The sequence below is a fragment of the Peromyscus maniculatus genome, chromosome 1, assembly GCF_049852395.1.
Source record: "Peromyscus maniculatus bairdii isolate BWxNUB_F1_BW_parent chromosome 1, HU_Pman_BW_mat_3.1, whole genome shotgun sequence".
Classification (NCBI taxonomy): domain Eukaryota; kingdom Metazoa; phylum Chordata; class Mammalia; order Rodentia; family Cricetidae; genus Peromyscus; species Peromyscus maniculatus.
Window position 1 is genome coordinate 194,390,288 of NC_134852.1, and position 26,218 is coordinate 194,416,505.

At 44.0% G+C, this 26,218-nt stretch overlaps 2 protein-coding genes across 3 annotated transcripts in view; one reads left to right on the top strand and one right to left on the bottom strand.

The window, feature by feature from the left end:
* The window catches only part of Morn4 (MORN repeat containing 4), an 11,814-nt gene extending 11,085 nt beyond the window's left edge, over positions 1 to 729 (bottom strand). The window contains exon 1 of the mRNA XM_076563115.1: positions 1 to 729. This exon is cut by the window's left edge and continues 323 nt beyond it. The gene's annotated coding sequence lies outside the window, so the exon portion shown is untranslated.
* Positions 730 to 853: 124 nt separating this feature from the next.
* The window catches only part of Pi4k2a (phosphatidylinositol 4-kinase type 2 alpha), a 31,358-nt gene continuing 5,993 nt past the window's right edge, over positions 854 to 26,218 (top strand). Inside the window, exons 1-8 of one of the 2 annotated variants that reach the window (XM_006990468.4) lie at positions 854 to 1,285; positions 11,745 to 11,945; positions 15,907 to 16,038; positions 16,450 to 16,603; positions 22,238 to 22,299; positions 24,228 to 24,327; positions 25,229 to 25,362; positions 25,848 to 25,907. In XM_006990468.4, coding sequence (XP_006990530.1) covers positions 854 to 1,285; positions 11,745 to 11,945; positions 15,907 to 16,038; positions 16,450 to 16,603; positions 22,238 to 22,299; positions 24,228 to 24,327; positions 25,229 to 25,362; positions 25,848 to 25,907 — 1,275 coding nt within the window. The remainder of the gene's footprint in view (positions 1,286 to 11,744; positions 11,946 to 15,906; positions 16,039 to 16,449; positions 16,604 to 22,237; positions 22,300 to 24,227; positions 24,328 to 25,228; positions 25,363 to 25,847; positions 25,908 to 26,218) is intronic. The other variant, XM_042263688.2, reaches the window with a different exon arrangement.

Consider the following 26,218-nt stretch of genomic DNA (forward strand, 5'->3'; position numbering starts at 1 on the left):
CTTGTGTGCCTTTTCCTTCTTCTCCCGGCAGTGATTCAGTGACTTCCTTTAGGAGCTGGCTGTTAGTACAGGCTCTGTATACAGTTTTTGCTCACTCTCCAGTCTATTCTCAAGTCTGCGAACTAGTGGCTGTCTCCGGACGTTGTTTATCTAGAGTGAGGATAGAGGCACATTTTTTTCTTCTTTTTTACTAATGAAATCGAGCACCAACTGTGTCTAGACATGGACGTGAATAAAGTCACGGGCTTTTAATTCTCAAGGGACCAAGCTTTCCTCAATGACCAGATAAAGCATTGAATCATCGGCTCAGACACTATGCAAATTGCAAGAGGATTGGCATTTTTAAAAGTTATTGAGATAGCATGGGGTGAGCGGGGCATCTTTACTTCATTGTTGTCTTCTCAATTCTTTGAGCATAGCAGGTGCTTAGTGACACAGAAATGACATTTTGCAGTTTCACAGCCAGTTCATGGTGGGCACTCAAAGAACAAGTGACTAAGAGAGCTGCTATTGGGAAAGCGTCTGTCTGTCAATTGGAAGCTGGGGCGGGGCTAAGGGCAGAGGGCGTGCCTGACCCGGGTTTGTCCACAGGAAACATGCGCACTCTTCACAGAAGGTGACGCGAAAGCGGTGGAGGCCGCGATTACGTAGACGCAGGCTCTGATTGGCCACTGCTCCAGCGCGAGGGGCCGTGCCTACGCGTCGCCAAGTAAACAGGGCAGGCTGGGGGCGGGGCTACGGAGGCGCCGCGCCCTGGTTGGCCAGGCGGGAGGTGGGGAGTGCCGCGGATTGGTCGCGGTTGCGAGCTCGCTGGTGTGGAGCGAGCCGGGTCCCCGAGCCGGCGGCCTGAGGGATGGACGAGACGAGCCCGCTAGTGTCCCCCGAGCGGGCCCAACCCCCAGAGTACACTTTCCCGTCGGGCTCGGGAGCTCACTTTCCGCAGGTACCGGGGGGCGCGGTCCGCGTGGCGGCGGCCGGCTGTATCCCGTCACCGCCGTGCTCGCCCGGCCACGACCGGGAGCGGCAGCCTCTGCTGGACCGGGCCCGGGGCGCGGCGGCGCAGGGCCAGAACCACACGGTGGCGGCGCAGGCCCAGGCCCTGGCCGCTCAGGCGGCCGCGGCGGCGCACGCTGTTCAGACCCACCGCGAGCGGAACGACTTCCCGGACGACCCCGAGTTCGAGGTGGTGGTACGGCAGGCCGAGGTGGCCATCGAGTGCTGCATCTATCCCGAGCGTATCTACCAGGGCTCCAGCGGCAGCTACTTCGTCAAGGACTCTCAGGGGGTGAGCGCGGGGGCGCGGGCGCAGCGGGGACTGCGCCCCGGGACCGTGGGAGACGGGGAATCGAAAGGGTGCAGAAGAGAAACTTCAGCGCCAGCTCCCCCCCCTTCCACCCTCACCCCCCCCGCCCCGGTGGTATTGGGAATGCTCCTGGGGACTAGAGATGGGGAAGCCTCGCAAGGATGAAGAAATCAATCAGAACCTTTTTGAGGAGGGAAGCGTGAGCGGAAAGTGAAAAGAGGAAATTGACCAGATACTGGGCAGAGAAGGGGTGACCGATGCTGCTTTTCAGTCGGTCCCTTAGATTCAAACTACTGGGACAAGTATCTGGTCATTGCCTCCAGATTCGGGACTTTAGGCCTCTTCTCTTTAACATTTTTATTTACTTACCTAATTTTGGCCCAAAGCAGTGCGCCCCTGTTCTGTGGGTCGGTTGGCCCATCACGGGCTCCGAGGATTTAATTCCAGCCTCTCTGTTGGAGAGGTTGTCTGTACCGGGATCCCGGGTTTCTTGTTAACAGTCATTGGTGACAGCGTGGGTAGACTCATCAGTGCCGTCTGTCCTGGTTGTTGCTCACTTCTGGGAAAAGGTTCACATCGTTGCTTATGGTCCCTCGGTTTCGAACGTGGAGCTTTAAACACAAGAGGCTGTCTCCTGCCCTCTAATTTCTCCCTCAAGCCTATCAGCAGTTTGCTTAGCTAAGGCAGAGTTTTGCTGACCTTAATTTTGTCCCCTGATTCTGTACTGGGGGTATGGAAATAGGATAACTTGGGGCATGAGGTGACCAGGGCAGCTGAGAAATTATGTTTATCCTTTTGAGAACTTCCTAAGAATTTAAAACTTTGGACACAGATCAGACCAGAGTTATTAGAGGGATAGTAGGTCAAGATATGTGAGATCTTTCCTGTTGTTTTCAGATGTGCCAAAGTAGTTCATTTTTTAAATGTACTATTATATGTATTAAAATAATGGGTGTTAAAAATGCCTCAAAATCCCCTTGCATTTTTTTCCTCCCAAGATAGGGTTTCTCTGTGTAGCCCTGACTGCCCTGGACCTCACTCTGTAGAGCAGGCTGGCCTTGAGCTCAGATTTCCTCCTGCTTCTATCTCCCAGGTGCTGGGATTAAAAGCACGTGTCACCACTGTGAAGCTAGTCCCTTGTATTTTTTTTTTTTGAATGAACTTAAAAAATTTCCTTTAATTTTTAGAATGTTATTTATGTGTATTGATACTTTGCCAGCATTTATGTGTCTGTGAACCATGTGCATGCCTGATGCTGGGATAGGCCAGAAGTGGGTGTCGGGTCCCCTAGAACTGGAGTGAGCTGTCATGTCTGAGAATTGAACCCTGGGTCCTCTAGAAGAGCAGCCAGTGCTCTTAGCTTCTTAGCTCCAGCCCCCATGTGGGCTCTTTAGATGGGTAGGTAGCATGCTGTTGTGTGTCTAAGTGGCCAGGGTGGGCTGTGACTTGTAGCTCTTGATAGAGTTCATTGAATAATCCATTCACCCAGAGTTGTCCCTGAGATTACCAAAACCAGAGAGCAGTTCTGTCAACTTTGTGTAAACTGGATTGGAGAAAACTTTGAGAAATTGCAGGTCCCTGATTCAGCTCTAAGCACAACAAAACAAGTCATCAAGATTTTATCTTTTGGCAGGGCGGTGGTGGCACACGCCTTTAATCCCAGCACTCGGGAGGCAGAGGCAGGCGAGTCTCTGAGTTCGAGGACAGCCTGGTCTCCAAAGCGAGTTCCAGGAAAGGTGCAAAGCTACACAGAGAAACCCTGTCTCAAAAAAAAAAAAAAAAAAAAAAAAATCTTTTGGGGGTGGGGGTGGGGGAGGCAGAATGAGATTTAAGGTAGTGGTTGTGTTTGGGGGGGCAGTGAGTAATAGTATGTTGTCTGGATCTTTCGATAGCTATAGGAAGAGTTTTGTTTTTTTTCATTTAGAAGTATATCAGGGCCAGGTGGTGATGGCAGCACTCCCCTTTAATCCCAGCATTTGGGAGGCAGAAGCAGGCAGATCTCTGGTCTTTATAGCGAGTTCCAGGACAGCCAGAGCTACACAGAGAAACCGTGTCTTGAAAAACCTTAAAAAAAAAACACCCTGAAGTATGTCATATCAGCTGGGGAATGATCTGGTGCTCTGATAGGTGGGCTCTGTCACCTTAGTACATACAGAGGACAGATTATAGATCAGTGGGTTTTGTTCCTGTTGTTTTGTTTTTGGTGGTGCTCTGGATCCCAGTCTCTAATTTTCTGGCCATTGCTCTCTGTTAGCGGTAAAATCTACACACAGATGTCCCCCAGAATAATTAATATGATTGCCCTACTCCCACTGAAAATGCGGTTGAAGACAAAAGCACTTCCTAAATGCTTGTTGGAGAGTTAGACTGGACACAGACACACAGTAGTTGGTATTGTCACCTTAGAATCTGCACCAAATGTATTTATTTTATTGAATTAATGCTTAGATAGTACTTACCTTATGCCAGTACTATATTTAAGTGCTTTATGAATACTAACACTTATTCCCCATAACCATCTTAGAAGTTGGTACTATTTTATCTTCACAGGTGACACTGAGTTGTAAATCTCACCTCAGTTGAAGCACTGTTGATGCTTCGGATCTCATGTTCACTCACCTACAGATGTATTTCCTCAGTGTAAATGATTTGTGTAAATGATTTGCACAAAGTCCCTCCCCCAGTAAGGCAGGCATCTTGGCTCCTGAGGTCCTCTCCTGGAAGTCAGGCATCTGAATTCATAGTTTCTCTTTTTAGCCCTGGTGTTGGTTAGTATTGCACTTGCCTGTGTGTGATGGAGATTTTAAAATAATAATGACAAAAAAAGTCTTATTAGTCTCAAATATAAAGGAAGTCTATAGACTTCCCAGCACCAGGATGACTTTCACTTCAAGTCCAGATTTAGCTGTCGTTAGCATGTGGCCTACACTGCATCTTCTAAGATGGCTATTCCGGCTTACTTGCTTGTTAGCCTTTGGAAGAAGGGAGAGAAAGAATGTGTCTCCACCCTCTTGGACCCGTCCTAGAGGTTGCACCAGATTTTTCTGCCTACATCCTATTGTCCAGAACATAGTTGTAGTACTTAGTGCCTGGGAGTTGTAGTTTTTATCTTGCCTACACGATAAATTAGATGTCTTATGTCAGGCAGAAGGGGGAAACAGGAGGAACCAGTAGTGTGTGTGATACTATTTTGGGAACAGTCTGAAATATTCTTTTTTAATATTTTAAAGTTAATTTTTTGTTGTTTGTTTTTGAGACAAGATTTCACTATGTAGCCCTGGCTGGCTTGAAGCTCACTATGTTGACCTGGCCTTGTTATGGCTGGAATTAAAGGTGTACAGCACCATGCCCAGTCTGTTTTAACCTTTATTTATTTTATTATGAGTGTGTCTGCAGGTTTGTATGCCACTTGTATGTGGGTGCCCAAGGAGGTCAGAAGTGTTGGATCCCTTGGCACTAGGGCTGCAGGCAGTTGGGAGCCATCTGATGTAGGTGATGCAAATTGTTCTCAGGCACTCTAGAAGAGCAGCAGCAAGTATTCCATCTCATTCTGGAAGATGCTTGACTATGACTTGACTATGACAGCCTTAATTCCACTTCTCAGTTTGTGGTAGTTTCTGCCACACGATAATTAAGTAAGGACCTGGAACAGTAAAATGGAAAATGCTAGATTAGAAGTTGTCATGGTGATGTGTGCTCACATTACCCCTCCTCAGTTACATTGTTGGTGCTTCGGATCTCATGTTCATTCAACTACAGATGTATTTCCTTAGAATTGACTCTTTTATGATCTTCATATTCCCAGGAATTGCAGAACATGTGATCTAACTAGTTTAAGACAATTAATGAGCCAGGCATGGTGGTGCAGGCCTATAAACTCCAGCCCTCAGGAGGCAGAGGCAAGTGGAGCTCTGCAAATTTGAGGTCAGCCTGATTTACATAGTGCCTTCCAGGCCAGCCAGACCCTGTCACCAGAGAGAGAGAGAGAGAGAGACAGAGAGAGAGAGAGAGAGAGAGAGAGAGAGAGAGAGAGAGGTGGAGGTGGAGGAGGGGGAGCGGGGGAGAGGAATTAAGTGAGATGTCACACATGAAAGCCCCTTAGCAGGTACATAGTCAAGAGTTTTTTCCATTTTGCCCTTTTGTTTTTTGTTTCTCTTTTAAAACAGGGTCTCGGGTAGCCCAGGCTGACCTCAGTCTAGCTATTTGGTACTCTTGATTCTCCTGCCTGTACCTCCTGAATTCCTGGGATTACAGGCATGTTCCATCATGACTGGCTTCATTTTGCCCTCTTTTACAGTTATATACCTATTGACCTCTGTATTAGGCTTTCTTGGATACATGGTGTTGTGTAAAGGCAGAAGTAGTATAATTTTGAGAGGACATTTTCATAACCACTGAGAATAGCAATTCATTAATTAATGCTCTTTAGTCTTTGTATAAAATTACCAATTGCAGTGTCTGCAGGGATATCCATCCACATATTCTAGGAACTTTATATCCTATCAGTGATTTCAACCATATATATATATATATATATATATATATATATATATATATATATGTGTGTATTTATTTGATTTTTTTTTTTTTTTTGAGACAGGTTCTCACTGTAGCCTTACCAGACCTGAAATTTTGTGGACCCAGACTGGCCTTTAACTCAGAGATCCATCTCCCTCTGCCTTGTGAGTGCTGGGATTAAAGGTCTTCACTACTACTCTAGCTTGTTTTAATTTTATTTTTTTAAGGCAGGGGCCTACTGTGTAGACCTGGCTGGCCTGGAACTCATAGTGACTGCCCACCTCTGCCTCCTGAGTGGTGAGATTAAAAGGTTTTCTTATTTGTATGTACAGAAGAAGAGCATTCAATATGTGAATATTTGAAAAACAGCAAAAGACGTCATTTTTGTGAGAAAATGTTGATGTATGTGAAATTGGGACCAGTCAGATGACTCAGTGGAAGGTGCTCAAAACCAAGCCTGATGGCCCAGTTCAATTCCCCAGAACCAGGTGTGGTAGGATGGAACTGACTTCCTCAAGTGCTCTTCTGACACCGGTCCAGAAGAATTCTTACATCCTTCTACTTGGTTAAGAACCAGATTGATAGCCATCACCAGATCCTAAGGAGCGAAACACTTGAATGATATAATGACTGCTCTATACCCTATATGGATGTAGGTCATGAGGTTTGAAGCTTTATCTGCCATCTGGTACAGGGAGCTATCTCACGCCGAAGTTACAAGTACAGTAGTTCACAGTGCACAGTAGTGAGGCCTAGGGATCACTAAAAATGTCTTTTGAGGGCTCAGGGATGAGTATTCTCATAATGGTTGCAAGGCTTTATTTGTCTGCCCTTACTCTCATTTCCCTTTGTGTGGAGAGCAGAGATGTGAAGAGATCACATGATGTGAGATACTGAAACTTTGAACACCAAGGAAGGTATGAGAAGGCAGTGGGCTTTCATTAACTCAGATGTTACATAGTTTGGCAAAACTGTTTTAAAAATGGTTATTTTCATAAAATTTTGGTTATGTTAATATGTAATATGTGTTTATTTTTTATTAAATTAATAGTTTTAACATTTCAGCTTTAGTTTCAAATATAGGAAGTGTATTTTACCCACAAAAATGAAAGCTTTTGAGGTAATCTTATTTATTTATTTTTTGATTGATTTTATTTTATGTGTATGAGTGTTTTGCCTGCATGTATGTATGTGCACCACATGTGTATCTGCTGTTTGCAGTGGTCAGAAGACAACCTAGGTGCTCTGGAAGTAGAGTTACAGATGATTGTGAACCACTCTCTGGGTGCTAGAAAATTAACCTGGGTCTTCTGCAAGAACAGCAAGTGTTCTTAACCACTGAGCCATCTCTCCAGTCCCAGAATCTTTTAAAAAACAGTATTTTAATTAATTCTTTGAGAATTCCATATAGTGTATTTTGATCATATTCACACACCTCCATTCCTCCTAGGTCCATCCTCTCCACCTGACCTCCCTTGGAGTTCTTTTAAATTATTATTTTAATCTAGTCTGTGTTGCCTGCTACTCTTGGTAGTGGGGCCTGCCCTGGAGTATGGTTGACCTACCACGGATCATACTGTTAAAAAGACTGCCTCCCCCTGTCTTTGGGGTGAGGGGTCTTAACAATTTTTAACAATTTAAGGGAATCCTAGTACTGTACTATCATGCCTATCTCAAAGGAACTCTTGAGAGGAAAAAGTTTGTGTGTACCAAACATAATGTTTTTTTACATTTTTTCCCCCTTTTTTTTTTGGTGGCAGGGGTTGGGGTGAGGGAGTTGTTTTTTGAGACAGGGTTTCTCTGTGTAGTTTTGGTGCCTGTCCTGGATCTCACTCTGTAGACCCCGCTGGCCTTAAACTCACAGAGATCTGCCTGCCTCTCCCTCCAAAGTGCTGGGATCAAAGGTAAGCGTTACCACCACCCAACTGTATTTTTTTACATCGTACTTATTTTGAAGGTTTACACACATAGGTACACAATGCAATTAGAGGTCAGAAGACAACTTGTGAAACCAGGACTGTTTTTCAACCACACATATTCTGGCGATTGAATTCAGGTCATCAGACTTGATGGCAAGTACTTTTTTTTTTTTTTTTTTTTTTTTTTCCGAGACAGGGTTTCTCTTGTGTAGCTTTGCGCCTTTCCTGGCACTCACTTGGTAGCCCAGGCTGGCCTCGAACTCACAGAGATCCGCCTGGCTCTGCCTCCCGAGTGCTGGGATTAAAGGCGTGCGCCACCACCGCCCGGCATGGCAAGTACTTTTTAACCTGCTGAGCACTCTGGCTAGCCCCTGAATTTAAAAGAAAAAAAAAAAAACAATAAAACTTTTAACTAAAGGTCACTATTGTGTATATTGCTGTGCATGAGTGATTTATTTGAACTAAAGTTTTAAGTTCTTGGGAAAAAGAACTTCCTTCTAATTTTTCTTTTTTTTTCTTCTTTTTTGGAGCCTGTCCTGGAACTCACTCTGTAGACCAGGCTGGCCTCAAACTCATAGAGATCTGCATGCCTCTGCCTCCCAAGTGCTGGGATAAAAGGCATGTGCCACCACCATCCGGCTTTTTCTTTCTTTTCTTTTTCCTTTTCCTTCCTTCCTTCCTTCCTTCCTTCCTTCCTTCCTTCCTTCCTTCCTCCCTCCCTCCCTCCCTCCCTCCCTCCCTCCCTCCCTCCCTCCCTCCCTCCCTTCCTCCCTTCCTCCTTCCTTCCTCTCTCTCTCTCTCTCTCTCTCTCTCTCTCTCTCTCTCTCTCTCTCTCTCTTTCTTTTCTTTTCTTTTTTTTTGAGGCAGAGTCTTAACTATATAGCCCAGGCTGGCCTTGTTTATGATCTTCCTGCTGGATTACAGGCATGCACCACCATACTTGGATGGTTTTGTTTATTGAGAGGGAGTCTCAGCATTGTTTCTCAGGCTAGCCTTGTACCCCTGGACTCCAGCGTTCTTCCGTCTTTCTGACTGGTAGCTGGGGCTGCAGATATGTGACATTTTGTCTTTTCAGGGGGGTCTCTTTATCACACCCTTATGCTAGCCACTACTGGTTAGCTATCTGAAACTTAGGTTCCAGTAATTGGTTGTAGGTTCTGACACCAGCTAGTAAGAAGTCTCTTGGTTCTTGGTATGGTTGTGTTTTTATTCACAGACTACTACTTAAGGTATCTGTACATTATTCTTCATTAAACAGGGAAATTAGTAAGTGGCTATTTAGGAAAGATACTTTTAAAATCAGCACCAAAGTGCTATGTTCTGAGTGTAACAGATGAATTGACTATCTAGGGAGAGAGAATGGTGAGGAAAATCAGTCATGTTCTTTCTTAGCGAATACTGGTATTTAAATTTGAGTGGTTTTAGAGTTTGTCCTCCATGGAAGTATTCTTGATTTGTCAGTAGCATAGTTCACTATAGCAGTCAACATAACATGGCTTTGGAAATTAGGACAGAGACTTTTTGTGTCTGTTGAGGAAAACTACCACATGCTTACACAAACTAGGTCCTGATCAAATTTTAGCAGAACTAAATTACACTGACGTCTGTTGTTAGTCCTAGTCTCCTTCTCTCTGAATGTCCTTCTGGCTCTCCATTTTCCCACCCCTTTCATTCCCTCAGCTATTTCATGCAGACAGTATTCTCCAATGAAGCCCCTGTGTGACTGAGATAACCATAATTTTTAATTCTTTTGAAGAGCCAACTAATGCCTGCCTCATAGTGGGAGGAAATTGAGGAGCCTGACCGGTCAGTACATAAATGACACTTGTCTGTAATTTGGCCTTCAAGTTCTGCTTTCTTTAAGTGGAAGAATTTAATTTATTCCCAGTACTTCTCACCCCTCACTGGTGTCTGGAATATCTTCATCTCCTTCCCACTGGAGGCTACATGCTGCAAGCTGCACTGTTGAGGAGTCTCATCAGCCCTGATTTCAGTTGAGAGCCTGGGGCTGCTTCTCTTGATTTCAGAGACTGGATTCCAGATGAACACAGAGGCTGACATGCCACTGTTTCTTACTAGCCACTTTGGATAAGAAAGTAATTCTGTGGCAGCACACACCTTTAATCCCAGCACTGTGGAGGCAGACAGGCAGATTCTGTGAGTTCAATTAGTCTGGTCTATATAACAAGTTATGGGCTAGCCAGTGTCTTTAAATAAAACTACAAAAACTCTTATAATATGGTTTATATTTTCCTTTTACCAATAAATGAGTTTGACCTAAGAATAAATTGATTCTTTTTGGAAGGAAAAAGAGAGTTCTCTTGCTTTTTCAAATCCTTGCAAGGAGTTTTTGAAGGATCTGGCTTCAAGATTTAACTGATTCTTGATAGAGCTGGGATGAGTAAGTTAATGGTACTCAATTATTGGAGGCAGATGGGTACGTGTTGTCTGCTGTGACCTACCCTAATTCAGGAAGTCATGCCCTGAGTTATGCCTCATGACTCAAACAACCCTGGGTTGACTGTGAATTAAGGGAAGAAGAAGAAGAGTCATAAGATGAATTACTTGGTTAGCATATCTGCTTTTCTTACTTTAAATTACCAGTTTGGTTTCTGGATGGAATGAGATAAGTAAATCCAGAGGGCCTAAGGTTCTGTGAAAGAAACCATTCAGCATCTAGGCTTGGTGCAACACACTTTTAACCCCAGCACTCGAGTGGCAGAGGAGGTGGATCTCTTGAGTTTGAGGTCAGAGGGTCTACACAGCTGTGTTCCACACCAGCCAGGGATGCACAATAAGACCCTATCTTCACAAACACAAAACCAGGAAAACAGATTAATTACTGTAGCCTAGAGAAAATGAATTGTGGCCTCTCTTCTCTTAAGCCTTTGCCTATCAGAATTAAGAGAACCCCAATTCTAACCACATTCTTTTTCCTGCTATGATTTTTGTTTCCTCTTTGGTTGCTTTGTTACTAGATTGTGTTTCTTAAACTTTTTTTCAAAGTTTTGTTAACATCCAAGAGATGGGATAATAAGTCTAATAGAGGAATGGGTCAATGATAACAATTTTCTTAACTTCATTCCATAATACTTCATGTTCTTTGTTTTCTCTGCAAGACTGAAAGCCAGCCAGCCCAGCAATCCTCCTGTCTCCACCCATTTTGGAGCTGAGGTTACAGGCATTTGCAGGGAATCTCAGCTTGCTACTTGGGTTCCAGGACCTAAGTTCTGATCCTCACAGTTACAAAGCAAGCGCTCTTAACTGCTGAGCCATCCTCTCCAGCCTTTAATCTTTATGTAATTGATAGAAATGACAATATTTACACATACACACACCCTGGAGGTTGGAATTTGATGGTACTAAGTTTCTGGCATACTATAATAAAGTATTAATGGGATAAATGGAACAGGGATTCTTACAATAAAATATAATCCATTATAAAGTAATATTTCATTTTTGGGAAAAGGATTAATTTTAGGCTATTGATATATAGTGGGTTATATCTTTTTAGAGAGGACAAAGCAATGCTGTTTTAGCATGGAATTGTTGCCCATCAATATGTGTTAGCAAGCTAGATGGTGATGGTGTATGCCTGTCATCCCATCACTTGGGAGGCAGAGGCAGGTAGATCTCTGTGAGTTTGAAGCCAGCTTGGTCTACAAAGCAAGTTTCAAGACAGCAGGACTGTTAACACAGAGAAACTCTGTCTCCAAAAACAAAACAAAAGATGTATTACCAAGCTGGCTTCTGGGTTTTGCTCCTAGAAGCATACAAAGGCATTTACTTTGAAGCAGAGTCACAGCAGAGAAGAGTGATGGGAAACACGGGAGTGAAACAAGAAGAATGAGGAGTCTTGCTGTCTTTGGCCATAGCTCTTTCTAGCAGCCTGTCTCCACTGAATCAAAGGCCTCATAATGCTAACTAAGTGTGTGATCTGCTACTCAGCTTCTCCCAGACTTCCAAATCACCTTCCCTGTCCTCTTTTTCTTTTGTCCATGTAGAAGATTGTTGCTGTCTTCAAACCCAAGAATGAAGAGCCATACGGGCACCTTAATCCTAAATGGACCAAGTGGCTACAGAAGCTGTGCTGTCCATGCTGCTTTGGCCGTGACTGCCTTGTCCTCAACCAGGGCTATCTCTCAGAGGCAGGGGCTAGCTTGGTGGACCAAAAACTGGAACTCAACATTGTTCCCCGTACAAAGGTCAGTGACTCATTTCTGGGAGCTTTAGTGCTTTGCTAAAGGTTTGCTGGGCCCTGACTTCTATTAGTGGAACAGAGGTCCAGGGAAGTCTTGTTTAAATCTGAGATAGTCAGCAGCCTTTTGGGGGTAGGTGGTAGGAATAGGCTTACAGTTTGATCATCTGATAAAAGCTATTCTCAGAAGGACACATAACATTTTATATACAATCTTATGAATCTCACAGGTGCTTTATGTGCTTCCTTGGTCTTTGTATCCCAGGCAGTCACAAGCTGGTTATAAACTGCTCATTCACAAAGACTTTTGGATCAAGATTTAGTACACAGTTTCTCAGTTTCTTTTTTTCCTTCCTTCTCCCATTTCTTTCTTTTTTTTTTTTTAAATAAAAATGATCCTGTGTGTGTGTATCTCCATGTGTGTGTGTGCTCATGTATGCAAGTGCCAACAAAGACCAGAAGAAGGCATTGGATCCTTGAGCTGGAATTCCACGTAATCTGAGTCTCCTCATATGGGTGCTAGGAACCGGACTCCACTCCTGGAAGAGCATCAAGTGCTCCTAACCACTGAGTCATGTCTCCAGTCCCTCTTCTTTTTAAGGGATGAGGTCTTGTCATGTTGCCCAAAAGAGTTTTAAACACAGTATCTTCATGTGATCTACCTGCTTTAGCCTCCCAAGTACCTGAGTCTATAGAGTATGCCACCATGCCTGCCTTATGCAAGGTTTGGTAAAGAGAATTTGGTTGGGCTGAGGGTTGGAGTAAAATATCTGTCTCAACTCCCTGCAAAAGACTAACATGGGATTTCCCTCACCTACCTTCATGCTGTGGAATCCTGGGGCTGGTCTGAGTATATCAGAATAGAGGTCCTGGCCTGGGTGTGCTAGAACACTTACTCAGCATGTGCAAGGCCTGGGTCCAATCCACAACACCACAAGGAATGAAGGAAGAGGGAGAATGGGAGGGGAGAGGAGGGAGAAGGAAAGGACCAGTTCTAGACAGATTCACATATAGTGTTGATTTACACATCCCTTGTATGTGTTGTGATATGTTAGTTGAGATTATGATAAAGAGTTAGGATCATATTCCCCTTTCCAATTTGAAACAGTGCTTGAATCCATACTTGATTTCATATGACTTCAGGGGATTTACTGACACTAGTTTAAGAACATCTCCTATGATAATTTTTGCTTCAGACTCTGGTCCCTCACCTGAAATCCTCTTAGATTAGGCCCATCCTACACTGTAGAAGCCTTTTTTGCATTCCCTGCTCAGTGTTCTATCATTTCCTCTCTTTGCTAGGCAAGTAGCACAGAGCCACAACCGTTTCCTGGCTTGCTCTGCTGGTGCTTCCAGGGTGCAGTGCCTAAGGGTCTGAGGCTTGAGTTTGAATTCTGCTCAGTATCTTTTTCTCTTACTGGAGATGGAGTCTTGTTATGTAGCCCAGGCTGGCCTTAACTTGTAATTTTCCTGCCTCAGCTTCCTGAGTGCTGAGATCATAGCATTGGCCTCTAGCTTTTTATTTGTGTGACTCATGGGCAAAGCAGTGAGTCCCCTAGTGCATGTTCAGTGTCTTCCCTGTAAAACTAGAGCTAGATAGAGTTATTATTTAGTAGTGTGACTATCAAATTATACAAGATTATCTATATAAAACACACAGTCTAGTGCCTGGCCTGGCATAATGTAAATGCTCTATGTATCTTGTGATTTTTTTTTTTAAATATCTTTAGTTTTTTGAGAATTACATATTTCTCATTTCTCCCTTCCCTTGTTTGTACACCCCTCTTTGTTCTTTTTCAAATTCATGGCCTCTTTGTCTTTAATCATTTGTGTGTGTGTGTGTGTGTGTGTGTGTGTGTATAAACCATGTTCAGTCTGTATGATGTTCTTTTAATAGATGTTGTCAAGGCTGTACATTTGGTTTTGGATAACCAGTTGGTGCTCTTGCCTGGGAAAGGCTGTTTTCTCGCTCTCAGTAGTCCTTAGTTGCCTGTAGTTCTTTGTCTAGGCTTGAGGCCTCATGTGCTTTTCCCCCTTCCACGTTAGCTTGTCTATTTGTTGTGTCCTTGTTCAGCTCAGGTTTAGGTAGCCATTTTAGTGATACTTCATGGACATAGCTTCTGACATTTCTAGAAGACAGTCAGTCTCACAGCAGGCTCCCTGTTCCTCTGGCTCTTTCAGTCTTTCTGCCCCATGTCCACAATGATCTCTGAGCCTCATGTGTAAGAGTTGCCATTTGCCGGGCGGTGGTGGCGAATGCCTTTAATCCCAGCACTCGGGAGACAGAGGCAGGGGATCTCTGTGAGTTTGAGGCCAGCCTGGTCTACAGAGCGAGATCCAGGACAGGCACCAAAACTACATAGAGAAACCCTGTCTCGAGAAACAACAACAACAAAAAAAGAGTTGCCATGTATGTAGATGTATTAGTTGAGACTATGCTTCACATCTCTGCACTTTGATCAGTTATAGTTTTTCATAATGGTCTCTGTGGCCAAGATAAGTTTGCTTGATGAGGGGTCTTGCAGTGTTTGTATAAGCTGTTGTAATTATTAGGTACCCCTACAGCTCCTTCATTAGGGAACATAAATGAGTTCTTAGGACCTCCTACATCAGAGTCAACAACACAAAACACTTGTCTTCCATGAGGCTGAGATGAGACAGGAATATAAGAGGAATCTCTTCCCTTTGCTGCCTGCCCTATTCTTGTGACAGGATTCTGTCTGGTTGATCAGATCATCTGTCACTATGGAAACAGGGCCCACGATGTGAAGGTGCTTCAAGAGTAAAGTTCTAGTTCCCAGTCACTGACTTTTGCTTCTTGTTCCTGTGAGGTAGTGAGAGTTTCCTCATTAGTCATGCAGGGAAGAGTGGTGTGCTGGGAAGAATAGTTGTAAATAAACCTGTAGCAGGGAAAAGATGCTTTAGAGCTTGAACAAGCTCAAGTGGAAACTGGAAAAATAGGTTTTCTTCTTTTTTGTTTATTGAGACAGGGTTTCTCTGTGTAGCCGTAGCTGTCTTGGAACTCGCTTTGTAGACCAGGCTGGCCTTGAACTCACAGAGACCCACCTGTCTCTGCCTCCCCAGTGCTGGGATATGCCAAGGCTCACATGACGTCAGAGGACAACTTGTGGGAGTCCATGCTGTCTTCACAGTTACAGGTTCTGGGGACCAGACTCAGGTGGTCAGACTTGGTGGCAAGAACCCCTACCCACTGGGCTGTCTCACCAGCCCGTTTTCTTTTCTTTGTGGCTCTTTTCTTCCCTCCTCTCTTTTTCTCCCTCTCCTCCCCTCCTCTCCCCTCCCCTTTTCCCTTTTGTTTTCTTTCTCCCCTTTTGTGTTTGAGACCAGGTCTCACATATAGCTCATTGTGGCCAGAAACTATGTAGACCACGCTGGCTTCAACCTTGTGTGGAACTCCCTGTCTTTGCCTCTTAAATGCTGAGATCACAGACATGTATTCCCATGTTCAAGTCATTCCTATCACAAGGGATATGATATCATTATATGGTGTGGCTTTGCCATCTCAGAACCCTTCATGTACAGCTTCACAGGTAAGGAAATATGAACCGAAAGAATTGTGGAAGATTCTAGAGGCCAGGCTCAGAAGTGATGTGTATATATATATCATTTTATCAACATTCTATTATTCAAAATTAGCCATATTGACTACCCTGGGCCATAAGACTGAGAAATGCTTTTTGTTTTTTTGAGACAGGGTTTCTCTGTGTAACTTTGCGCCTGGCCTGGAACTTGCTCTGTAGACCAGGCTGGCCTTGAACTCACAGAGATCCGCCTGCCTCTGCCTCCCAAGTGCTGGGATTAAAGGCGTGTGCCACCACCGCCTGGCGAGAAATGCCTTTTCTTCCCTGGAAGAAGAACAGTATTTGATCATCCAGCTGTTCTCTGCCACAGTGGTCTCTTTCTTAAACTTAACTCTAACCTAAACGTCTTTTCTCTTTCCTCTGTAGGTAGTATACCTGGCCAGTGAAACCTTCAACTACAGTGCCATTGACCGAGTGAAGTCCAGGGGCAAGCGGCTTGCGCTAGAGAAAGTGCCAAAAGTTGGGCAGCGGTTTAACCGAATCGGGCTACCACCAAAGGTAAGGGTTGTCCCTGTGTGACATGACAAAGTTGACGGTCTGGTGGCATAGTCACTCAGGGAAACAGGGACCCACAGGCTTGAACTGGTCCTGTGAATGACTGCCCTGAGGCTCTTGTCTCTCACTTCTGTCAGAGATCTCAGGGTTGAGAAATAGCTCTCCAAGGACTATAGCCCTAACAGTCCTCACTTTATTCCTCTGGAGTCTAGACCATTTGGATAGACTTCTTCAGCTTGGGTGGATGAGTCTTTCCCACTCCCTTCCTCCTGTACTTAGAAGGAAATGAAGGCAGGAGAAATGCTCCTTTTCTTTGATGAAAGGCCACAGGGCCTTTGTGGGTCTCTGGCTTACTCCTGGGGTCTTTTACTTGGCCTCTGCAGAAATGATTTTGTTCCTTCCATTGGGTTGCAGGTCGGGTCATTCCAGCTCTTTGTGGAAGGCTACAAAGATGCAGACTATTGGCTGCGGCGTTTTGAAGCAGAGCCTCTCCCTGAGAACACTAACCGACAGCTGCTGTTACAGTTTGAGCGGTTGGTGGTGCTGGACTACATCATCCGCAACACTGGTGAGCAGCCCGGGGTGCTCCCATGCCTTGTGCCAGACTGTGAAGGTTGAGATGGGCCTGGAGGGCTGCAGGAACCGGAGTCAGGACCCCGTGACGATGGTGTTATCCTGTGTTCGAATGGGGATTCATATTTAGAGAGGGCCTGGCAGACCAATTTTCTGGGTTCCATTTTGTCCATATATAGCATCTGCAAGTTACTAGAGGTAGTGAGGCCTGGAGTCAGGATTTACCTGGCTTTTCCAAAACAGTGAAAAGTGCATTCATTCTTGATTCCTAGTCATTCTTAGAGATTGAATAAGGCAGTATTATCCTTCTATGAACTTTTTGAAAAGATTCTTGTCTTGGGTCATTGCTTTTCTTTTGTTGTTTGTTAAAGCAGGGTTTCTCTGTGTATCCCTGGCTGGCCTGGGACTCAATATGTAAACCAAGCTGGCCTTGAACTCACAGAGATCCACCTGCGTTTGTGTTGCCAAGTGCTGGGATTAAGTAGGCCATGGCACCTGGAATGATTTTTTTTTTAAATATGCTGGTGAATTTGAATTCATCAGACCTGACCAAGTTTACATGTAGTAGGGAGTTTTTGATACTCATATATCTCCTTAGGAGATTTTCTGATTCTTTGTGGTTTAATCATGGCAGGTTTTGTGTGTCTAGGACTTTTTCCATATCATCTGGGTCATTGAGTTTGTCATAACTTTGTTTTTAGTGTTAAATTCTTTTTATTTTTATAGAATTGTTGGAAATATTTGTGCTTTCATTTTTGAGCTTTTTTTTTTTTTCTTATTCCATCTAACTAAAAGTTTGTCCCTTGTGTTGGTTTGCTTGTGTGTTTTGCAGTTTTTTTTGTTTTGTTTTGTTTTGTTTTTTTCGAGACAGGGTTTCTCTGTGTAGCTTTGCGTCTTTCCTGGATCTCACTCTGTAGACCAGGCTGGCCTCGAACTCACAGAGATCCTCCTACCTCTGCCTCTTGAGTTCCTGGATTAAAGGCATGCGCCACCACAGCCCGGCATGTTTTGGGTTTTGAGATATGATTTGACCATGTGACTTTGGCTGTCCTGGAAGTCTCTTATGTGGCTCAGTCTGGCCTCAATCTCACCAAGATCCTCTGCACCTGCCCCCGTAAGTGCTGTGACTACAGGCATGTGCCACCATGGGTAACTGGTGGTCTTACGAGCAGCTTTTGGTGTCACAGTGTCTCTAATTTTTAATTTTTATTGATCCCCTGTTCAGTGTATTTCTGCTCCAGTGTTTCATCCTTCCATCGGTAGCTTTCGCTTCAGTTTGTTCTTTTTCTACTTCTGCACAATAGAAGGTGAAGCTGTGGATTTGTAAGCTTTCTCATTTTGCAGTGCGAGCATTCATAGCGATAACTATCACTAAACACTGTAAGGTGCCGTTGTGATTTCTTCTTTCATCCATTGGTTATGCAATTTTGTAAATTTTCTGTTTTCCTTCTTTTGAGGGGGCTTGGAGGTGGGGGGACGACAAGGTTACATCTTGTATCCCAGGCTGTTCTGGAACTTGCTGTGTAGCTCAGGCTAGTCTAGAACTCATTGCACTATTTCTGCATTCCTGGAATTCGGGCATGAGCCCCTGTGCCCAACTTTCTAGTTTTCTATTTGCTATTGCTTGGTTACTAACTTTATTCCATAATTTTCTTTTATTCATAGTTTTGCTCTCTGTTGTTTCTGTTACCTGTGGTTAACTGGTCTGAAAATATTAAATGGCAAGGTCCAGAAATAAATAATGCATAACTTTTATATAACTAAAAAAAAAAAAAATCCATTCTGAGTAGCTTCAAATTTCTTGCTGTCTCACCCAGGATGTGAATCATCCCCTTGTCCAGCATTTCTGCATTGCAGAATTTCTTGTCTGTCAGTCAGTTTTAGTGATCTTAGTCCCTCAGCTGTTGCCATAAGAATCCCTTATTTTGCTGAATGGTAGGTCCTAAATACAACAATTGGGGCACACCAGAGAAAAGCTGTAAAGTAGTTCCTTTAAGTGAAAAGATAACTTGATCAGCATATGGATGTGAGGGGGAGGGGAAAACAGTCTCTGGTTTGGTACTCCAGCTGCAGGCATTCACTGGAGTCTTGGAACACACCCTTTTGGTTAAGGGGGACCTGTCCTTTGACTGTTGTTACCTGTTGTTTGAGAATCTATTGACAGTCTGTGGCTTTGATCTGACCATCCTGGAAAAAGTCTCATGAACAGTGAGAAGCAAGTGTGAGGAGAAGAGGAGAATTGTGTGTGTATGTGTGTCTGTTAGACCTTGCCTAACAGGGCTGGGCTCTTCTGTGCACATCCCTTTGAAGAATAATTAAAGTAAGAAAAGGAAACCAGAACACAAGGATATATGCAAGTGCTGAAATTAGAAAACCAGGCACAGGCTGGGCATGGTGGTGCACATCTTTAATCCCAGCATCTTAGAGGCAGGGGCAAGCACATCTTCAGTTCAAGGCCAGCTTGTTCTACAGAATGAGTTCCAGGACAGCCAGGGCTAGTTTGAAAAACCAAATAGGTAACAAATAGTAGGCAAATCTTTGTCTCTGTTTAGTTTCTGTGCTGTGATGTTTTTAATAAAAATCACTGGACGGTGTCTTAAAAAACACTATTCAAGTGTCATAGTACCCAAAGTGTCTCATGGGAAAAAGTAGTTTTTGTTTTGTTTTAAAATAGGGTCTCACTGGCCTCAAACTCGGAGATCTGCCTGCCTCTTCCTCCTGAGTGCTGGGGCTAAAGGTGTGTACCATTGCACCTCACAAAAGTTCGTCTGGTAAAATGATCTAAACAAGGTCCACCTACTACATTTGGTTAATGCATTCCATAGTATCGTTCATTCTGAAAAAGCCCCATCAACCTCCCATTTTCAGTTTGTTGAAGCAACTGGGCACTTGTTCTGTAGAATCTTCCTATTGACAGATTGAGTATATCCCATTCCCCATGTTTCTTTCAGATTGATGCTAGGTCTAAAGACTTGGTAAAATTCAGGTTTGAGGTTTGTTTGTTTTTGTTTTTCTAGGGGTGGGGTTCCTCTGTATGTCCTTGAACTCAAAGAGATCCACTGCCTCTGCCTCCTGAGTGCTGGGATTAAATGTGTGTGCTGCTACTACAGGGCTCAGGATTGAATTTTTAATAAAGTTCATTTTGTTCAAAAATGGTATGACAAAATAGTATTAACAAATTCCCATGGGGTTGGGTATAGTGGTAAAACCTTTTAATCCTAGCACTTGGGAGGCTGAAGCAGGAGGATTGTAAGTATCTTACCGTATTGTTTGTGTGTTGAGATAGTCTCTTTGTGTAGCCCCAGCTGTCCTAGCACTCTACACCAGGCTGGCCCCAAACTCACAGAGGGCCGGCCACCTCTCTACCTGAGGGCTGGGACTAAAGGTGTGCACCACCCAGCCACATACATTTTGATTCATTTATTCACTTTCTGTCCTTATTTACTTTGATGCTCAAATCGTCCCTGATTTGGCCGTGCTCCTGCGCTCTTTTGATTGTATCTGTCAAGCACTTCCTTAATTTCGGGCACAAGATGTTCTGGGTTCATCTTCTAGTCTCGAGCTGGAATCCACCATTTCTCTGATCTTCCTCTTACTGGAAGAGGATATATTTACAGCTGCGAGAATTTTCATCCAGACACAGGCTTATTTTAGTCTTCTTTCTGTTTGATTTATAATTCCTTTCCTGATACAGACAGACCGGGCTCCCATTACAATTATTTACAACTCAGTAAATCCAGAAAAATTACAATAATTTACTTATTTGTTTAATCCTAGATAACACAGAAAGTAGTTTCAGAATTGCTAAAGGGAGGAAAAAATACTAGGTAGATATGAAACTCGGTAAAGCCATTAACTTGTCCTCAGATTGCAGAATTATCCAGTATTAACATTTCCTCGTCCTCCTTGGCCTCCTTTTCTGCATCCTCCCCCATTTCTTTCTTTCCTACCCTTCTTTTTAGACATCCTGTATCTGTACTTGGCCATGAATGTTCTCTTCCTGTCTCAAGCCTCACTCATTCAGGATTATAGGCTTATGACACCATACCCTACTACAGGGTACTTTGCCCACCTGCAAGGATATTTTATTCATTGAGTGTTCATCTTTTAAAAATATGGCTTAACACTGGGAGGTGGTGGCACATGCCTTTAATCCCAGCACTCAGGAGGCAGAGGCAGGCAGATCTCTGTGAGTTCAAGGCCAGCCTGGTCTTACAGGGTGAGTTTCAGGACTACACAGAGAAACCCTGTCTGGACTTCTCCAGCTGCAAAAAAAAAAAAAAAAAAAAAAAAAAAAAAAAGGCTTACCAGATTGAGTTGTTTTCATTTTGACCCATCCTTTTGTTGTTTGTTTCAGATATGTGTATGTGTGGGTGGCCTTTCCATGTTTAGTGTGAACCTATGATCTTTCTGCCTCAGTCTCCTGAGTGACCCTCCTTGTCTTCCTCTTTTTGTTGTTGTTGGTTGTTGTTGTTGTTGGTTGTTGTTGTTGAGACAGGGTCTCTCACCTTGTAGCCTGTTCTGGAACTTGCTATGTAGACAAGACTGGGACTAGAAGAGATCCACCTCCCTCTGGGTCTTAAGTGCTGGAACTAAAGAAGTGCTCCACCAGCCCGTGTAGCTTGAGTTTTAATTCCCATGATGGCAATTTTTCAGTTCTCAAATTGCTACTTTGGTCCTTTTTTTAAATTTTCTCTTGTTTTCTGCTGATATTTTAGTCTTGCCCTTAATCTTATTTTTTTTCCCTTGGTGTTTTTGAGACTGAATCTTACTTAGCCCAGGCTGACCTTGAACTCCCAATCTTCCTGCTGCCACCTGAGTGCTTCCGTCATAGGCACATATCACTGCTCCTGGTTGTACATTTTATCTCCTGGAAGATATTAAATATTTTACTTGGACATTAAAAAGCCTATATAAGCTCTCTCCCTTGTTTGGAGGCTCTGTGTTGTTTCAGGGTTCTCATTTCTGTTTTTAGTTTGTCATTTTTGTCTCTGTGTACTTGGTTAGTCTGGTTGTCAGATACTTTGTATCTGAAACTGTAATGCTATTTGAAAGGTTCATGTAAAATCTTGCCTGGAGTATGATGTTTATACAGGGCCAGCACCTAAGTCACTAGCAGCCGGGGGTCACTTTAGCCTCAGGTATTGGGGAGGAGCTTGGCTGGCTTCCAAGATGGATTGCAGGTTTTTACCCTCTAGAGTCACAAGGCTATGAGTAGGAACACTGTCCCACTCCGGGCCTTTTAGCAGCCTCTTCCCAAATCAGTGGGTAGCTGGAGCAGGAAAGAAGCCAAAGACTGGGCCCTTCCTGTGGGTGCTCTTTCTCTCCTGGACCCAGCTCTTAGTTCCTCCCCACTCCTTCCCTTTCTTCCAAGACAGTCTTGTGGTAAATAAGCTAGGCTGACCTTGAATTTAAGACCCTCCTGCCTTAGCCTCCTGAGTACTGGAATTTTGACTCAGATTTTTATAATCTTGTTAAAATTACCAGTACCTTCCAGGGATGTTTAAATATTTTATCTGCCTTGTAGTTGATCTCAGTTGGAGCAATGGTCCAAGTCTCCCAAATACCTAATCCATCATTTCTAAAATCAGACAGTTTATTTCTACTAACTTTATGTTTCTGTTGGCAGACCGAGGCAACGACAACTGGCTGATTAAATATGACTGCCCAATGGATAGTTCTAGCTGTCGGGTAAGAAATTGGTCTGTATCTCAAAGAGGAGGATGGGAAGGAGTAATCCTTAAACAATAGAAACACAAAATGGAGATTTAGGTCACCAAAGTTCATAAGAGTCAGAAACACAAGAGTTTAAAGTTAAGTTAATACTTGGTATAGTTTTTCAGTGTGTGTTTTAAGGAGCATCCTGCCGTGTGATAGTAACTGGAATAGCATCAAGAAAAGGAGTAGCTTTGGAGCACATTGTATACTCTTTCACTTGAGCTCCGTGCTGCGCCATAGCATAGTAAGGGTCTGAAAACTGTTACATTAAATGACTGCCTAATATTGGTTAGCCCAGCAGTTCCTACCTTCTTAAGCCATGGGGTACTTTTTTACAGAGGACTCAGACTCCACAAGTTTAGAAAAAGCTGCTTCAATGCCTTTTTTCCCCACAAGTTTTTTTCCCTTTTAAGATTCATTTCTTGTGTATGAGTGTTTTGCCTGCATATATGTCTATGTACCATATACGTGCCTGGTGCCTACAGAGGCCAGAAGAGTGCATCTGATCTACAGATGGCTGTGTGCCCACATGTGGGTGCTGGGAATCAAACGTATGTTCTCTGGAAAAGCGGCCATGCTCTTAACCCCTGAGCCCCATCTCTTCAGCCTCAACACCAGAGAATTCTGATTCAGGGATCCTAGAACTGTAACTCCTGTTCCTGTGATGGCGTTAGTGGAGCCTGAAGAAATCATGGAACCGAGTAGACATAATGTCCCTAGCATAGTCTCAGTTAAAAAGTGGAAAACTCAGTTCCTGTCCTTTTGTTTTCTTTTTGTTGTTTGGTTTTTTTTTTTTTTTTTTTTTTGGTTGGTTGGTTTTCTTTTGAGACAGATTTTCTCCATGTAGCCCTGGCTGTACTGGAACCTGTTCTATAAACCAGGCTGGCCTTGAACTCACAGAGATCCACCTGCCTCTGCCTCCCGAATGCTGGGGTTAAAGGCGTGGGCCACCACTGCCCAACTTGTCCTTTTCATTTGTATATATCACTGAGGCATGACACCTTGTGTAGAAGCCAGCCATCTGTCATCTTGACTCTGTTTTCTCTCTAGAAAATGGGAACTTTGTCATTACCAGTGAAGTCATATTTGAGCTAAGTTCCACACTAAAAGACTTTGGCTGCTGATACAGATTTTTCTTTCTTTCTTTCTATTTTCAAGTTTCTCACTGTTTTACCTCAGAATGATTTACAACTATCTTTGTTTGTTTGTTTGTTTTTGTTTTGATTTTTTGAGACAGGGTTTCTTGGTGTAGTTTTGGTGCCTGTCCTGGATCTCACTCTGTAGACCAGGCTGGCCTTGAACTCACAGAGATCCGCCTGGCTCTGCCTCCCGAGTGCTGGTATTAAAGGCGTGCACCCCCTCCTCCTGGCCTATCTTTGTTTTTATAATTACCCTTCTAAGGACTCAGGCAAGCCCTGGGTAAATAACTGTACATGCCTCATGATGAGCAAGAGCCTCAAGAAGTGTATAGGGTACACACATGTAACCCCAGCACTCAGGAGGTATAGACTAGCCTGAGAACATAGTAAGACCACTGTCTCTGGGAGTTGGGGGTGGGCTCCTGAGAACCTTGAGCAGACTGTGAATGGAGAAGATGCCACTAATAAACCAAGTCCACAAAACAGAATGGAAACCACTAGAGGTTAGATCTAAGTGAGCCCAAGGAGGGGCTGAGATGAGGTGTATTGTTACTATTTTATTTATTTGGTTTTTTGAGGCAGGGTTTCTCTGTGTAGCCTTGGCTGTCCTGGAACTCACTCTGTAGACCAGGCTGGCTTTGGACTAACAGAGATCCTCCTGCCTCTGCCTCATGAATGCTAGGATTAAAGGTGTAAACCATCCCCATCCCCCCTTCTTGCTGTATTTTAAAGGGCCTGAACAAGTCTCTCTTTGTTCTGCAGGAAACAGATTGGGTGGTGGTCAAGGAGCCTGTTATCAAGGTGGCTGCCATAGACAATGGGCTAGCTTTCCCACTGAAGCATCCTGACTCCTGGAGGGCATGTAAGTTTAAGAGCAATGGGCTGTGCCCTGGTTCATTGCTGCAGTAGAACTGGCCTAAGCATGAATGAAATCCTGTAGCTTTAGGCCTTTTGTACAGTGGCCAGCAGCATATGGCAACTGTTCCATAGTATAAACCATTTACATTTTTACCATTTATATTCTCCACTGGAGGGTATGGGTAATGAGAGGGTGTGTAGCATGTGCAAGGCCCCTGGGTTCCATCCCAATTTCTGAAAAATAAATAAATAAGTCAGTATAAAGATGAGTGTTCTCATTTCTACTTCTTTTTTTTTTGAGACAGGGTTTCCCTGTGTAACAGCTCTGGCTGTCCTGGAACTCATTTTGTAGGCTGGCCTCGAACTCACAGAAATCCACCTGCTTCTGCCTCCCCAGTGCTGGGATTAAAGGCGTGTGCCATCACTGCCCGGCCACTTTGCATTTTTAAACTCATGTTTTCATAAGTTACTTCATTTGGGTCTCTGCAGATAAACTGCTGTCAGTGTCCTGTCTTCCTTGGTATACTCCATACCCATTTTAACCTAGAATCCATGAAAAGGAAAAGAAATACCAGTAGGGAATCACCAGCCCTCTTTGTAGCACCAGCCTTCATTTTCAGGATCACCTGAAAATCCAGCAAGTAGTTGCATCTAGATAGGCCTGTTTGGAAAGGTCAAATGTTACCTGGGAAAGAGCTCTGAGATTGGGCAGCTCTGGGTGTGGCTCCTGAGTGCTTTGCTTACTAGTCACGCAGTCTTAGGGTCAGCAGCACTTGGAGATGGATTTTGTTGGTTTTCTGTTGTGTGTCAGGGAGAGTTGTTTTCTCTTGGACAGAACCTGATAGAAGACCCAGGAGGGGGACTTTTCCAGCACCAGCTTTGATTTGAGCCTTTTCTCTTTTCAGATCCTTTTTACTGGGCCTGGCTGCCCCAGGCGAAAGTCCCCTTCTCTCAGGAGATTAAAGATTTGATCCTTCCAAAGATTTCAGATCCTAACTTCGTCAAGGACTTGGAGGAGGACCTATATGAACTCTTCAAGGTCAGCCCTGAGGAAAAAGGCATTGTCCATGGTTGTTCTGATTAGTCCTGAACAAGCCACGAAGGCTGTTGGCTCACACTTGTCTGACTTGAGTTAGCTGGAACAGCAGGGTTACCACATACCAGCTGGAGCTGGTTTGGAGGGATTGAAAGAAAGGGCAGCCCTAGTGCTAGGATGATGTAACTCAGTTTGTAGGGCACTTACTTAGCATACAGAAAGCCCTGGGTTCCATCTCCAGTACCACCTAGATCTTGTGTGGTATAGCACTCAACAGGGGGAGGCAGGAGGATCCGAAATTCAGGGTTCCAAGGGGCAGGAAATACTCTAGGTACTTCCCAGCCACTGCTTCCTTTCAATGTACTTACTAAACTACGCTTAGAAACTTAAGTGGGGGAGAAAAAAATGGGTTCCTGAGAGGCATTTACATGGATTCCTGAGAGGTATTCATATGGGTTCCATCATTTTCCTCTGCCCTTCTCTTACAGAGAGATCCTGGTTTCGACAGGGGCCAGTTCCATAGACAGATCGCTGTCATGAGGGGCCAGGTAAGCCTGGAACACAAGTGTGTGCCATATATATTTGTGACTCTCTCCTAAACTTCAGGAGAGAGGAAAGGTAGCCTCTGCAATCTCCTACCTCTTCCATAGTGTCAATACCAACCAGTGTTTGTTGATGCACTTGCCGAATGTTTAGCCTATACTAGTTGCTGGGTGCATTATTGGTAAATAAACCAGCACACCCTGGCCTCAAGCTGCTCAAGGCTGCATGCATCAGTCACTGAGAACTAGGCTCTGGAGCCAGATCACCCCACCAGTTCTGTGATGCTGGGCAAGAGTCTGATTTTCTTGTTTATAAA